Source organism: Protopterus annectens, chromosome 1.part1, assembly GCF_019279795.1.
Source record: "Protopterus annectens isolate FY-2018-M chromosome 1.part1, PAN1.0, whole genome shotgun sequence".
NCBI classification, from domain to species: domain Eukaryota; kingdom Metazoa; phylum Chordata; order Ceratodontiformes; family Protopteridae; genus Protopterus; species Protopterus annectens.
Genome location: NC_056726.1, coordinates 1,838,321,515 through 1,838,338,878, shown reverse-complemented (window position 1 = coordinate 1,838,338,878; position 17,364 = coordinate 1,838,321,515). Strand labels below are relative to the sequence as shown.

At 39.0% G+C, this 17,364-nt stretch overlaps 1 protein-coding gene across 1 annotated transcript in view; it reads left to right on the top strand.

The window, feature by feature from the left end:
• LOC122812682 (tissue alpha-L-fucosidase-like) overlaps window positions 1-17,364 on the top strand; it is a 453,601-nt gene that overhangs the window by 264,754 nt on the left and 171,483 nt on the right. Inside the window, exon 6 of the mRNA XM_044084826.1 lies at window positions 2,478-2,668. Coding sequence (XP_043940761.1) covers window positions 2,478-2,668 — 191 coding nt within the window. The remainder of the gene's footprint in view (window positions 1-2,477; window positions 2,669-17,364) is intronic.

Sequence of the window (17,364 nt, the reverse complement as noted above, 5' to 3'; positions counted from 1 at the left end):
GTTTGTCAAGATTATGTTTTTGTTTTGATCTTAAGATCAGACGAAAAACAAAATTATTACTTTGTCCTAATGATGATATTAAGTACTATTTCAGTGGAAGTCATACCATTTAATTACTGATGCAGCTTGAACAGCCACGTCAGTAGAGCGACAGCTTTGCTGAGATATGCTAGAGCCATTAGCTTTACACAAACTGTACGTATTTACTAGCTAGTAAAAGATGCTCATTTTTATTTACTACTGTTTCTGTAGATTTCTTTCTGTGTTTCCTCTTTATAATTTCTAGTTCTGGCATTAAAGGCTGTGCATGGCAAAGGCTTATCTACCCTTTCACTTCCATTCAGAATCTCATTTATTGTTCATGTCATTTAGAATTATTCTGTTGTGCAATATTCAGATAGTAAACATTACCAGCAGTTGAATTTTCTTCTTAATCTTATAATAAGCAGATTGTTGGCGGTAAACATCCCTTTCAGTTCAGTCTGAGCTTGTCCTAACCAGAACTACTAGACCATTACAGGGTCATGCAAAATCCTAGTTGCCCATACTATGAAGTTCCCATACTGTATTTTTATTTCAAAGAAAAGATATAGGTTCCATAGAATAAGACAAAGCTATATAATGGAATAGAGTATTATTCATTTACCATTTCTTGATTGTCAAAGGTCCTGCTGGGCAAACAGCAGAGGCTTAGGGAGAAGTGCTCCACTGCACGTAGAATAGCTAATTTAAGACATTGACTAGTTGCACTCTGTATTTCTGTTTATTTAGATTACACAGAGAAGAATCACATTACAGTGATATGTGCAAAAACATTAAAACCATATGTAAAGCAGTATGCATGTCTTATGCATGGGCAATAAACTCAAATCAATGAATAACTTTATATGCTTCTTCTGTGCTGACAAAATAAAAAAAGGTGACTGAGCTGATTAGCTGAGATGTTACTGATGTGACCTAATTTACCGAACTCTGGAGTATATTTAATAAAGAAACAGTGATGAGACATATCCAGTAAAATTCAAATGTTAAGGTACTAAGAAGATGAGGGGAGCAATTGCTAGGACAAACTAAAACTGAATGATGTAAGAAGATTAGAATGTGGAATTTTGCAGAATGTGCAGAATGTACTTGATCATGGTGATCTCCATTTATAGAAAGATTTGTTAATTGTCCATGAAGAGTCGGTGGCATTTTAAAACAAGAATTTTCCATAACTGTATATTCCCACATTTAGAGTGATTATTTTCCATTTTATTTTATTTTATTTATTTATTTTATTTTAATTTACATTTGTTGACCGGGCTAGTCCAGCTGGATATATGTCCATTTTCAGTGGAGGCCCGGGGAGAAAAGCTCCAATGGTTATAACAAGTATAGGGAATACAAAAAAAATACACATAGCAAAACAAAACAAATCTTAAGCATAAAAGATAATCAGACTTTAGTATAGGTAATTTACATGTCAGAGGAAATATACATAACAAGATAGTATTCCTAAGAAAAAGTTATTAAATAATTGCAATATGCAATTGATAATATCATAACATAGTGTAAATAATACATAGTCATAAATTTTTAATTTTTTTTGTTTAGTATATATGAGATAAGTTATATCCACAAGGATGTTATGTCCGTGAGGATCAGTCAGGATGTAGTATAGTGAGAAGGAAATATTGAGGTAGAGGATCCATTGATCCATTAGACATTCTTTAGTCATGTTAGATTTTTCTATGTGGAATCTTCGTGGAACAGTGTTGCTAGTCTCACATTGCATGTCATGAGTCATGAGGATGTTTAGAACATTGGTATTTTTCAGATTGTAATGGTATATGTATTAATGAAATACTATATATTAATGAAATACATTTAACAGGGTAAGTCGTGGTGGTGCAGCGGTAGCGTTGTCACCTCCCAGCAGTAGGTTCTCCCATTCGATTCTTGGCTGGAGCACCTTCTGTGTGGAGTCTGCATGTCCTCCCCGCGGTCGAGTGGCATTCGAAAGACATGCGTGAATGGGCATGCCTTAGTTGAAGGTTGGGCATCGGGCTGGCACCTCCGCACCATAAAAATCAACTGCCAATCATTAGCAGACCGGAGTTCCACTGTGGCGACCTCTAACCCGGAAAAGCCAAAAGAAAACAAACAATCATTTAACAGTGTAAAGATTTTTTTGATTTATATCATCCCCAGTACTTTGAGGTTTAAACAGTGATTTGTCTTGTATAATGAGATGTAACATGCCCAGGCTAAGTGCAGAGACTGATGAGTTAAGTAACTGGTTATTTCATGAATATCATTCAAGAACCAAGTAATGATGAAAGTGCATGGATCTGAAATGCTTCAGTGTGTGGGGATAATATCTAACAGATTTTGCACCACATACTTTATACTTGTGTCATGCTATAAAGTGTACAATGTTTGCTAGTGAATAATGTACTTATTTGGATTAATATATTTTGCTATTAATTTTCTAGGAACTGGTGCAGACTGTCTGTATGGGAGGCAACTATCTCCTAAATGTTGGCCCCACAAAAGATGGAGTGATTGTTCCAATATTTCAAGAGAGATTGTTGGATGTTGGGCGGTGGTTAAAAGTGAATGGAGAGGCCATTTATGGTTCCAAACCATGGAGAGTACAGATGGATAATAGTACTGGTATTATCTGGTAAGAAACGTTATACATTTTGTACCTTTACACTGAAACACAATATTTTCAGCAGTGTGGAGAACTAACTCCATATTGAAGGTTTGAAGGTACACAAGAAGATACCAAGTTCGTGATTTTACTCGACAAGTTTGTGACCTATGGTCCTTCAAGAATGCTATAACTGTGCTAATATTTTCTTCCCATATATTAAGATTATTTGTTGAAGAAAGTCAATGACTAACTTGTCCTGAATGTAGAGGGATACTTGCTCTATAATCTTGGAAGACATTGTAGAAGGCATTCATTACATTGTTTTTCCGTTTTTGCCAATAATCTTTTTACTGATATTAAAATTAAAAACATGATCTTAAAACCTGAGATTTCTTCAAAGACATCAACTGATTACATTTGATTTAGTTAAAAAACTGAGACAGAAGTATAGCCTGAAGTGAAAACCTATATAACATCAACCACAGCTACAACAGCTCTTAGGAAGATTGTGTTCAGGACAGAAATCTTATGGTAATGAAAATGGATTGACAAGCCAGAGAATAGTGATGAAGGAAGGAAGTATTGCCCATTAAACCACAGTGTCTTTAATGAAGGCATTGGAATTAGCAACAGTAGGTTAGCAGAACTGAGCTATCTTGACTAAATATATTTGTTTCAGAAGAAGGTAGAAATCTTTGATGAGGCTGGCAAAAATCTTGGTGTATTCAGTTTACAAAGATGAGGGATATCATAGAAATGGAGGGGATACATGACTGCATCCATGGTAAATCTTTTTTTTTTTTTTTTTTTTTTTTTTTTGATAAATTGTTACCCGAATGGGAAAAAGTAACAAAGAACACTGCAAAACCTAGCTATTCTAGAAATAAGGTTGACACCACAAAAGGTATGGAAGTTGCAGTTCTAAAAATAAGATTGATACCATAAAAGATGTGCACATTTAAAGACACCCAGTTGCTTAGAGCAGACTGTTTGCAAAATGAAATCTAGATGGATTTAGTTTGCCAAATAAATTGAAGGAGTTCAATATGCAAAACTTTAAATATTTGTGAGTATACAGTCAGCTGCATTGGTGTAGGTAGGTGGAGTCCTGACTACACCCCAGTGACCCAAATTCAAGAACCATCTTGGGTGTCTGTAGGAGCTGCAGTGGGGGAAGATGAATGACAAGGCATTGCCTGCTTATCTCTTGTGTGTTTGTGTGTATGTGTGGGGGGACATATTTGTGGTGCTTGGTCCATGAACTGCATTGCTGATTCCAGGGCTCTGTTAAGAACCACTGTGGATGTAAATGGCTTGACAAAGAATAGCATGTCACCACTTCAGTGCGGCATCCCCCCAACAGCACATATGAATGCCCACTTAGGTGACATCAGACCCACACATCAGGGCATAATTTGAAAAGTGCAATGCAAGCTTCAGTAGGGCAGGTTCTCGTCTGACCATATCCCACTTGGATGTGTGGTGGATAGAACACAGAAAACCTACGTATGGAAATTGGAAGACTCCAGTGTGTAAGGCTGTCCCAAAAAAGAGGCAGCCTCGACATTATGGGTCAAACTTGGTTGCCACTGCAGTGCGGATACCTCCAAGGACAGGAACATTGGAGAGGAGGCCATAGAGGAAACTTGATATTGGCACTGCATAATGTAAGAATGCAAACAAACAAAAAGAAGCATTTCAGGGATATATGCTGACACAAAAAATTAATGTGAAAGAAGAAACAGGTAGAATTTCCATTTTAACTATAGAATTTTTTTGACGGGGGAACTTCATAGTTGTCTAAGAGGGTATGTAGAGTACCATAATTTCAGAAGGATGGCACAGGGGAAAGAGTTTCAGTTTGTGAACCAAATATTTAACAGTGATATCAAATAGTAAATAAGCAAAATCTCTCACTGTAAAAATATTATTTGCCAGTCCACCAGTTATAGTTGTTCAGCTATATAGAAGCCCAAACTTAAAGACCAAGAAGCCTTTACTCACGTGTTGCTGGATAATTTTAGTGGCAATATCGCAGTAATAACTGGCAATCTAAATATGTCATAAGTAAGATGGGACACCTTTCCACTTTCAAAAAAACCCCCAGCAGTTTAAAAATCCTATCACCTTTGTTACACCAAAAGAATGTCTACCGCGCAGGGATTTTAACTCATGGCATGGTAGTTTATTAGATGTGGGGCTGTCATAACCTGACACTGATGTTAAGAATATATCTCCAGTTGAACCTCTTGGCACCTCAGATTGTGTAAGCATTAAATAGTCAATTAATTTAAATGTACAATACAGAGAGCAAAAGAAAACACTTTAACTTATTTTACAAGGCTTTGAGGCTCTGAATTTCAGCTTAGCATTATGGAACCAATAAGGTGATTTACATGAATTATCTAAAGAAGTATGTGTTGAGAGTTTGTGGTGTGAAAGAAATAGCACTGTAGGGCTAGCCTCCCAGTGGTATAAACCTTGGCTTTAGATGATTGCCACTGTTTAAGTAAAACCCCAACCCCATGTGCAAAAATGGGAAGAAGAGGTGTAGATGGATGGACAGATCTTTTATGACAATCAGTAATGCATACAAGAAAATCAAATGCCCCGGTAGAATGTTAAACTTAAAACAATTGCAAGAAAAAAGGTATTTCTGAAAACTGAGTAGAATGTTCCCATCAGTTTATAATGTCATCCTGTTAAAGAAAGGCACGTAGGTATTCAATATGGAAATCAAAAAATCCAAGGTAAATTATGAAGTTTGGTTAGCAAAATATATTGTAAACAAAAACTATAAATATCTTTGAAACCATAACTGCAACTGTACATTGATAACATTAATAAAAACTGATGATAATTCAGAAACTACTGACACTGCCCTGATAGTGGGTGACTTTTTTTCTCAAAAATAGTTTTCTTTACAATAAAATAAATAGAATTATACCGGTTTACACATTTACATTATTTACAAAAAGGAAAAATGGAAAAAATATGCTTTAGTTTTACACATAAATTAAACAGCAAAAAAATTGTATCTATTCTATACAGTTGACATTTTGTCATTTAGTTATGTTTTTCTAGTAATAATTTCAGTTTGTTCCAATATTTAAATTTTTATGCCATGTGATCTGATAGTGGATATCTTTCTGAACAATTTGCCATTCAAGTAATGGGAAGGATATCCAATGGTCAAATATCAGTAGACTTAAACATTACAGTATGTCCGTAAAGAAAACTAAACCAAACTATTCAGCCAGTCATGATGGGTTGAATGGGTTCTTTATTAGAAAAATAAGTATATACTTAGTTTCTGTCTTAACAGATATATTCCAGACATATTTGGAAAGTGTTTTTTTCCCCTGATATTTCAAGAAATGTCCCTATCATACCACTTAAGGGGTGGGGTTATGTCATTGAGTTATCAACTTATTGGCTAATAAGTCTTGCTTGTATATTAGAAAAGGTCTTTGAAAGAGTCCTCCTTATGCTGTTGTTTTCCAGTGGATCTGGGATTAGGAATATCCGCCAGCATGGCTTTTAATTGGGTAGATCGTGCAGCACAGACCTAATGAGTTTCTTTAAATTTATTTCTGATGCACTACATAAATGGATTTCATTTGATGTTATTTATTTAGATTTAGCAAAATCATTTTCAGAATTTCATAGTTTCATAGACCAACAGCCATAGGGGTCCTTTATAAGCCTAACAATGCATCCCATATCTCTGACGAGTTCTAGTACCCTTGATAGTGTTAGCAGGGCCTTGGGAAATACAATATTTACATGATGCCTGTGTCCATTAGAGACATATGTGACAAACTAAGAGTGAAATCCCAAATCCTCATAGAGTTGTCCAAGTTGTATTTGAATTAGGTTAGGGAGATACTCTGCTTCATGTGGATGGGAAGCTTATTCCAGACAAGGAGTAGTCTCTGAGATGCATACCTGTCTCTCCAGTAGGTCCTAATTATATTACAGGCAAGGTTTAAGTCTTTTAGAATAGTAATTCTGGTGCTGTTTGTTTTGTGGATATGCAGGAGGTCCATTAGAGTGGGGTTTGGCAGTAACTTGTATGCTAGGCATAGATCTTCTCTCAGCAGCCTGTAGGAAACAGAATGTAGGGATAGGGATTTGAGGTGGTCTGCATAACACTTATTTACACCCTGTATTATTTTAGAGAGGAACCTCTGTAGATGTTTCAGTTGGTGGATGGGCCTGCTTAGGTACATACTAAAAGGGTTGCTGTACTCAGTGACAGGTATGATGAATGTTGAATGCAGTCTAACAATGACCTCCTTGGATCCTAGATGCCATACCTTTGTTTATAAGTTACACAACATAGAATAATTTCTTCATTGCCATAAACATATGATGGTCAAAGGCTAGATTTCTGTCTATGTGTGTCCCCAAGTCCCTGACTGTTAGGTTGACTCTTAGGGGTGTATTGTCAATATGGTGGTTACCAGGGGTGGCTGACTTCCAAACAGATACTGTTATGCCTCTATTTATATTTAGTTTCAGTCCATGTCTCTGACACAGGTTGTTTGTCTGTTTCAGCCCTTCCTAGAGAACATTAGTGTTGGTGGGAAATTCTATTATTGCTGATAATCTGCAATCATCTACAGATTTGGTCAGCCAGAGACCTTTGACATTGACTTTGACTTCAAAGAAGTAGATGCCAAAAAGGAGCAGTCCCAAGACTGATCCCTGAGGAACTGTGCTGTTGACCATTCTCTTTTTAGAGGTAGACTCCCCGATTCTAACTTCCTGGGTCCTATCTGTGAGCCAGTTGGCTGTCCACTGGATGATATAAGGGTTTATACCTAACCTCCTGAGTTTTTCAACAATGAGGTATTTTTGTCAGATGCCTTGCCCAGGTCAAGGTAAGCAGTGTGAACCATTTTGCCCTTGTCTGCTGCTTTGTTGACATTTGCAAAGAAGTCCACTAGGATGAGTTGGCACAACTTGCCCCTGACAGAAACAAACTGTGTTGGGTCCAACACCTAGAAGTTTCTTTTTTCATTACTGATCATTTCTGTGATACTTTCCAGGGACAGTAGATGGCTTGCACATGTGCAGAGGGATGAAAGTTGTCATTCTGCATTCTTGAGGCACAAAGCCTGTTTGGAGGCTATGGTTAAGTAGTGATTCCAAATGGTCTGATAAGTCATGTTTCATGCTATATAGGCAGACTGGGATATTGCTGGAGCCCATTGATTCAGTGCTCTTGGTCTTATAGAGAGCATTGTGGACTTGTTCTCTAGTGATAGTTGGGGAGTTATATTTGATAGGATTTCCTGAGGGGTAGGCTGGGGGAATGTTAGAACTGAAATTTTCTGCAAGCAGGTTTGCTATATCCTCTGGGTCAGTGTGGGTGCTGCCATTAATAATGAGCTCTGCACAAAATTGTGTACTGAATTTGAGGTTGAGGACCCAGCTAAAGAATGTCATATGGTTGTTCTTGGCCTGTGAGATGAGGTATACCTCAATTTTGGCTTTGGTAGACTTTATTTCTCCTCTGAGTTGGGTGGTTAGTTTGATGAGAGTGCTGTTATATTGATAGATGCTACATCTCCTAATTTTTGCCATGATTTTCTTCCTTCTGTCATACAGTCTTTAGATGTTGTGATTCCTCCAGTCTGGCTTGTTTTTGTGTTAGTTCTGTAATTATAAAAGAACAAATAGCCAGCACTCTACTGGAGCATACATCTTTTAATGTATAAAAACACAACAAACAGACTGGTTTCGGCCCAGTGGCTTTTATCAATGTAAAACACCATTAGTAAATGCATCACCTTATATTTCAAAAATATAATGGAATAATTAAACCCCATTAAATAATTATTAAAAATGTTCATTAAGACCAGGTGAAAACAATCCTCCCAGTTTCACAATCTAAGATTTCTCTTTCTTATTTAACAATTTGTACCAACCAGTTTTTATTGATCTATGTCCCAAAATTCTATCAATGACAATAAATTTAAAGGTAGCTGTCTTATGTGTAATTAACATAGTTGGAAGTGTAGACCAACAGAAGAGAAAAACATTTGCTTTACCAACATGCCCTCATCAGTCTAATATCAATCAAAGTGTTACTAGCACATTAATATAATATAAGAAATTATTGTAACATCTTTTAAGAATAGAGTATTTTTCTATCCACAGTAATTAATACAGGTATCAAAACAGTAGCCCTATTTTCTGGATTTATGAGGAACTAGTAGTTATACAGCCACTAAAATATGTGCACATTCCCCGTGTATTATGTTCACAGTAATTAATCCAGTTGTCTTTATAAAAGCCCATTTTACAGGACATATAATGAACTGATAGCTAATTAGACATTAAAACATTTAAAATTCTCAAATATTACTACTTTTCATCAGTGCTTTCACAAAAAATACTTCTTCAGATCAATCAAAAATACAGCCCAAAATGAAGTCCAGAATAGAAACAGAAGTATATATGCATGTGAGCAAAAATGAACATCCGTAGCTCTATCATTTCCATAGGTTAGACTGGAGAGTTTAAGCTAAACTGTAGATATTTTGCCAAATGCATGAAATATGGGCCCCTAGTGGAAATCCTCCTTGTAGTAACATCTATGATTAAGTTTTCTATCTGCAAATACATTTTTTATCCAGCAGCTAATATTCAAATTTTATATGCAGTGAGTCTCACTTGACAGTCTAGTTCCTTGTTTTCAGAACATTTTTGTTTTGTAACTATCTTTAAATCTAGACTGCTAAATAAGTGAAATGAATGTGTCACTAATTACTTTCAAGCAAATTGGAAATTTTATAACTTTATATAAGACAATGAAGAGTAATAATATTATTTATTCTAGACATTGCCTGTGAGGGTCTAAGCCCATACGTTTGTCTTTGACTGAAAAAAAGAATATATCATTCTGGTGCTTCTAAGTTGTAGAGTCTAAAAGTACAATAGTGTCCTCATCATTATAAATCCTAGTCTCTGACTCATCCAGGTGGTTAACTATGTATTGTAGGAGAATGATGAACTCCGCAAACTAGGACGTTGCATTTTCTATGAGTATCTGCTTTGTGTACATTACACACTTAAATTGTCACACACAGACACACATATTTTGTGATCATATTTGAATGTTCATATTTGTGAATAATTGCTATGCACATTAGCACAAGTATTAGACAATCGTACACTACAAAAAACTAGACTTGTGCTGTGGTGCTTGTGTTAAGTCCTATGCTCTTTCTACTCTCCCTGTAGTCATTTGGTGTGTGGGTGTGTTCATTTGCTTGATATTCAAGATACTGTTTTAGACCAGCAAGTGAGACACTCCTATCAGACACTGCTGATGTCATCAGCTACAAAGTGTTGTCATACACCATAAAAGCTATCTGTGTGCTGTGGAGCTTGCACTAAGTGCTGTGCTCTGTAAATAGTTAGCTAGGAGTTCTGCTCACTGCAGTCAATTAGTGTGTGTGTGTGTGTGTCTGTGTTCACTTGCTTGACATTCAGCAGACTAGTTTAGACCAGCATGTGAGACACTCCTACTACCATCCTCTCACCAGGCACTGGTCATGTCATCAGCTATAAAGTGTTGTCAGACACTATAAAAGACAGACTTGTGCTGTGGTGCTTGCCTTAAGCACTGTGCTCTGTAAATTCTTAGGTAGGAGTTCTATTTGCACAGTGATCAAATGGTGTGTGTGTGTGTGTGTGTGTGTGTGTGTGTGTGTGTGTGTGTGTGTGTGTGTGTGTGTGTGTGTGTGTGTGTGTGCATGTGTGTGTGTGTGTGTGTGTGTGTGTGTGTGTGTGTGTGTGTGTGTGTGTGTGTGTGTCTGTTTGCACTTGGCTGACATTCAAGAGACCATTTTACACCAGCAAGTGGGCCACTACTATTACCATCTTCTTCTCACCAGGCACTGCTGATGTCATCATCTTAAAGTATTGCTGGACACTATAAAAGATAGACTTGTGCTGTGGCACTTGCTTTAAGTACTGTGCCCTGTAAATAGATAGGGGTTCTATTCTCAGTGCGGTCAGTTTGTTTGTGTTTGTTCACTTGGTTAACATTCAAGAAACCATTTCACACCAGCATGCAGGAGTCTGCTACTACCATCCTCTTCTCACCAGACACTGCTGATGTCATCAGTTATAAAGTGTTGTTGGACACTATAAAAGCCAGACTTGTGGCATTGGTACAGTTGTACGATTGCATGCATAGTACCAGTGTGTGGAATGTGATGAATGACAAAGGTTGTATTTGGAGGTCTTTTCAGAAATTATTTATTCATGTAAATGTGAAATGTTAAGGGGAATACACAGCTAAGCACAGATCTGTATGTGGATGCCAGCAGACATACTCGACCAGAGGAAATAGACAATCTAGAAGCTGACAGTTCATTTCACATGTCACCTCCCCTGTTGTCACTGGCCATCAGCCAAAGTATACATGCAAACATTACTCAGTTTTTATTTTCAGAAGGACAGCTCATCTGTGTGCTCTGTATGGCTAATAACATAGAATCAGTGGGGTCTTGACAACATCACACGTTGCCTATAGTGTGACTTAAAACCTGATCTAACCAAATCAGTTGGATCCCTAGTTCAACACAGTCTCCAGACAGCCTATATTTTCATAGAATAGTTTACAGCAACAGTCATTTTTCTAACTAGGGGGGAACACTACTAAAAAAAGCTCAAGATCTACTTTTTAAATGTAATAATAGTCTAAGTAGTTACAGTCCAAGCGTGTTAAATGATAGCGGACATACTGATATAGGTTCATAGGTTCATAGGTTCATACTAGGCTATCTGCCCGAGGGCATTTACAAGCCTAGCCCATAGTTTTGTGGCTTACGCCACCCCTTTAGTATGGGGAACTATACCCATTATTTTGCTGTGCCTCTGTCGAGCAGTGACACTGAGGTAATCCCTGGGGTATATCTGCGATCTCCCATCCATTGGTCAAGATTTCTCTTGAACAAGGCCAGCGAGGTGCTCTGCCTCACATATACCGGGATTTTATTCCACAGCATAGGGAGTCTTTGGGTGATGAATCTATCCCTCCAGCACGTCCTATTAATAGCCGTGTCGAGGTTTAAGTCTCCCGCCCTTGTGGCTCTGATGGATCTAGATTTTTTGAGGTGAAGCATATTCATCAAATCTGGGTTTGACATGGCCTTGTATGTTAGGCAAAGGTCACCTCTGAGCAAGCGGTAAGCGACTGAATAGAGCTGGAGTTCTTTCAGTCGGGCAGCATAGGACAGATGTTTGAGACCCTTTATCCTTTTGGTGAGGAACTTTTGTGGCCTCTCCAGCTGCTGCAAGTGTCGGGTCAGATACATTCCGAATGGGGCATTGTACTCAATCATTGGTCTGATGAGTGATGAGTATAGGGAGACTATGACCTCCCTTGATCTAGATGAGAATCCCTTCATGATAAGGTGGGCAATGTAGAAGGTCTTCCTAACTACTTTAGCTACATGGGTGTCGAATGACAGACTACTATCAACCTGGGTCCCCAGGTCCCTGATAACTTCTTCTGTGCTCAGTGGATTGCCACCTATTTGGTAGCTAGGGGTAACCTTGTTTTTCCCGAAGGGTATGACTATGCATTTTTTGGCATTTAACTTTAGGCCATGGCTCTGGCACCAGTTATCCGTTTCTGTGAGACCCTTCTGAAGGATATCTGTGTCAGATGTGTTTCTTACTATGGCCCAGTTTGCAGTCATCTGCAAACTTTGTCAGCCATAACCCTCCTGTGTTTGCTTGTACTGGAAAAGTAGATGCCAAACAAGAGTGGGCCCAGGACTGAGCCCTGTGGTACACCACTTGTGACCGGCTTTGAGTCTGACATGGTGCCAGCAACTCTGACCCTGTGGGTTCTGTCACTCAGCCAGTTTGCAACCCATCTTGTGATGTATGGGTTAACATTTAAGCTGATGAGTTTTTCAATGATACCCGAATGGGGTATTGTATCGAAGGCCTTCGCCAGATCGAGGTAGGCTGTATGGACTGCCTTTCCTCATCAATGGCTTTGGTGACTGTTTCAAAAAGTCAACCAAGTTTAGAAGGCATGATCTGCCTTTGACAAAGCCAAACTGGGATGGATCCAAAGTCTGCAAATTCCCTATGTCTTTATTTATGAGGTCCATTATGATCCTCTCCATGGCTTTGCAGATAAGGCTTGTCAAGCTAATGGGTCGGTAATTTCCAGGGTCGGTGGAGGCACCGCCTTTGTGAAGTGGGACCACAGTTGCAGTGCGCCACTCCTGGGTGCGTATCCAGAGGTAAGACTATGATTAAACAGCTGTCCTAGCTGTGGGTTTAATTCCTCGTTGAGTTCGTGGAGCACACAGCCGGGGACACCATCAGGTCCCATGGATGCTGTGTTTTTCGCTTTGGAGAGAGCAGTTCTCACTTGGGCGTTGGAGATGTTTGCGGGGCTGCACTCGCTTGGTGTAGATATCTCTCCTTTTGGGGAGGGGGAGAAGTTTGCACTGAACCTGTCAGCCAGTATGTTGGCAATGTCTGTAGGATCAGTAATCTCCACATCATTTTGAACTAGTTCTGAGCATATCTGGGAGTTTCCTCCCAGGTTTCTAACATAGCTAAAGAAGGCCTTATGATTGTCTTTTGAGTCTTTAGCTATTTTTCTCTCAAAATTTGCTTTGGATGATTTTATGAGAGCTCTTAGTTTTTACTTATAGTGATCAAGGGTGTCTTACCTTTTAAGGATTTTGCTCTATCTTGTAGTAGCTTCCTCCTTTTGTTGTAGAGTTTGTTTATGGCTGGGGTCCACCAGACTGGACGCTTGCCTTTGGTACAAAGAGTCTTTGTTTTGCTTGGGATTGCCTTATCCATGCAGTCCTGCAGGTGCTGGTAGAAGGCATTTGTAAGTGATTCAGCGGCTTGAGTACTGTTTTCCGCCGGCTCGGGGCCTTAAAGGAGACCACACTAGTCTTTAGAAGTGTGAAGTCGGCTTTCGAGAACTTCTTTACTGTGGTCTTTTTTATTTCAGGTGGGGGTGGGATGAGGACCTCCAGCGAGATTAGTTTGTGATCTGATCTCACCAGTGAGGAGTATACTTCCGGTGTTGAACATTGTGCTCCCATGTTCGTGATGATGAGATCAAGTATGTTTTCTCCTCTTGTGGGGATGATGACTAGTTGTTCCATGGCATTTGAGTTTATGAATTCCAGGAACTTTTGGGCTAGGGTGTTTGGGCTTGAGTAGTGTTCCCAGTCTATATTAGGGTAATTGAAGTCACCTAGTATGATGGTGTTTGGTGATACATTTATCCCCTCTAGTGTTTTCAGGAAGGCCATGTGAGGTTCCTGAGTTTGTGAGGGTGGCCTGTAACATGCTACAATTTGCAGAGCAGTCTTGCCTATGGTTAATTGCACCTGGATGGTCTCCGATGCATCGTGCGTTGCCACCAGTCTTGAGGTGTGGGTGTCCTTGATGAATATGGATACCCCTCCTTTCTTGGTATTGTCCGGATTTTGGGGCCGGAACGCATGATAAGAGGTAAAACCTGATAGTGCTGGGGTGCTCTCAGGAGCCTTGAACCAGGTTTCTGTCACTGCACAGACATCGATGTTCTCCATACTGAGAAGGGCCTCGAGTGCGTGCATTTTGAGATTTAGACTTCTGGCATTGAGCAGCATTACCCTTAGTTTTTTCTTTTTTGTGTTCTAGGGTGGTAGGTTTAGAATTTGAGCCTTGCCTAAAAAGGCACTATGGGGGTGGCAAGAGCCTTTGCCAATATCCGAATCCCAGGGGTAACAGGTGCAAGCCGTCCCTTGCGAAGCAGCGTGGCTTGTCCAGCATGTCATCCCAGGCAGACAGACATTGGATCCCCTTTGAATGACACCAGAGTTTAAGCCAATTGTTAAAGCTGATCATCTTATCTCTGTATTGTGGCATCATTCTTGGTGAAGGTAGGATACTGCTCAAGGTCAGGGTCATACCTGCCTGGGCTACGTAATCAGAGAGCTCCTCAATGTCTCTTTTCATGTAGTCCAAGGAGGTACGTCTCAGGTCGTTTACACCAGCGTGGACAATGACTGAGTCGTATTTGTACCTGCTGTTGAGAGACCTGAGTGCTTGCGTTATGTGGCGGATTCTAGCGCCCGACAGGCAGCTTACTGTGACCTTCCCCTTACTCAGTCTGGTGAGCGGGACGTCAGTGTGTCTGACTATGGAGTCACCAATGACTAGTGTGTCTGGCATTGTGTTTGGCCTTAAGGGCTGTGACTGTTTGACACTCTGACTGTGAGGTCTATGTGTTGCAGGTGTTGTGTTCTGAGGTGGTGGTTGTTTGGGTGTGTGCTTTGGTGGCCTCTGCTGTTTTGGTAGATTTTTGATCAGAGCCGCCGAGTATGTCTTTGTGTGTTTATGTGTATGATTTGAGGTTGTGATGGTACTATGTGAGACTGGGTCTATAGTGTGTGTGGTAACCTTCTCCTCCTGACGGGTCTAGCCAGTCCTATGTTGAGAGAGCTCAGCCTCCAGTTTGGCCGTATAGTTGCATCTCTCGCATGTATTTGTGTTTTGTGGGAGGAGGAGAGGGTTGTCTGTGTACATGAGGCAATTGTAACATTGCCTCAATATGCCTATAGACTTTGTGCAGCAGGATAACACACCAAGTAATACATCTACAACCATGGATTTTCAGTTCAACAACCAACAGACCATGTTTTTTTCATTGCAAGCACAGCAACAACAACTTTTCAGTAGGCAGTGTTCAAACAACATTCTTAAGCTTGTTGGTGTGTTGGGCCAGTAACAGCTCCAATCCGTTTCTTGAAGAAGATACGGTTATACCCACTATTAGTGATGGGGGTTCTGACCATGTTGAACATATTAACAGCAATAAATGTAAGTCCCTTATTTTTTACCTTGAAAGAAAGATTGCGTTGCGTAAGAATATTGAATATGACATTTTTTTACTTGAACACGTGTGTTCACTACAATATAGTACCACAAGGCTTTAGAGTGTTCAGGTTTCCAAATGGGACAGCTCGAGATTCTGATTTGTTCTGTGAATTAACCAAGATTTACAATGATGCAGGAATCACAGTAATAAAATCTCTTATTAGACATCATCAGAGAAGAATTTATGTTTTCAGAAAAGAAATAGAAGAGCTTCATAATGTTATTACACTACATCAAGATTTTGAATTTTTCTGCCACTTATTTGACAGCATAGCCCGCTCATAGAAAAAGGCACAAACTAAATTGTGACTTAAAGCAATGTCAGAGTGGTGTGGCATACAGTATCAACAAGGATAGACACTGGCATAAAAGTTTTAAGCGTACAGGAAGGGTCGGTCAGCAATCACACCCCCCAGACCCAGGTTAAGACCTTGCACTGCTGGTGCTTCTTGTATCACATATATTGTACTAAGTCCTTCAGAAGCACAGCAACCATTTTTATCCCAGGATCCATGCAATTTGCTGAATACAGGAACTAACATAACTGATACTTATTTTAATACAGACATTGTACAGACTTCTTTAGTAGCACAACGATCTTTTTTATCCCAAGATCAATGGAATGGGCTGAACACGGGGCAGAAGGCTGGCAGGAATGTGAGAGGGAGAGGAAGGAGAAAGGACATGGAACAAACAGATTGACTTTCATATAGACAAGAATGACAACAAGGAGCTCAAGAAGGAAATGAACAAGGAAGATCGACAAGCACTACTCTCCAGTGCTGCATTTAATTTAACAAATAGACAATTGAAACCAGAACACATACAGTTACTGAATAAAGGGTTCACTTTTATTCCCTCACAAAGCGTGACCATTACCAATGTTTTATTAGACTTAAGATTATTTTTTAAGAAAATTGAATTTGAAACTGTATTTTCATGAGGATGAAGATACTGAAGATGTCACTCAAATAGATGTTACTAGCTACACTCCAGGATTCAAAAAGAACATTCTTTTTAATCCAGTTTTAAACAGCACCTTACACACTTTTTTAAGAGTTTGCGAACATGACATAAGGGAGCTTTTAACACTACCAAGTAACAATAGATGGTTTAACCTGACACCACAGGAAAGACAAGCACTAACTGATTTTAAACATGACAGGCAATTATGGATAATGAAAGCAGATAAGGGTGCGGGGTTAGTGCCAATGGAACAGAACATTTACGCGCAAAAAATTTGAAAATATGCTAGTGGACAATCAGTTTTACAAATAAGTCACCTTGGATTATATTTATTTCCATTTTGCCAGCATTGACCATTTATTGAAAAACTTAGAAGCTAACCAACACATTTCGCTGGAGGAATACCAATAACTGTTAGTTACAAATTCTAATCTAGGGAAACTTTTTGGTATTCCAAAAATTCATAAAAATTACACTGACCCACTGTTCAGACTTATCTCTAATAAATGCACTAAAATGGAAAACATTTCTGAATATATTGATGGAGTTCTTAATCCGCTAGTACGTCCACTCTGTTTTATATTAAAAGACTCTTGGGAATTCCTGGATGAACTTTACAAATCTAGGATTAATTTCTCCAAATGTACACTGGTTATGATGGATGTTGTCACTCCTTACACTAACATGCACCATTAAGAAGGACTTAAAGCCTTGGAGTTTCTTCTTCTTAAGTAAACAAGGTTCACAAAGTTTTTTTTATTTTAATAAGAAGACATACCAACAGGTCAAAGGTGTTGTAATAGGGTCTAAAATAGCTCCAGCTT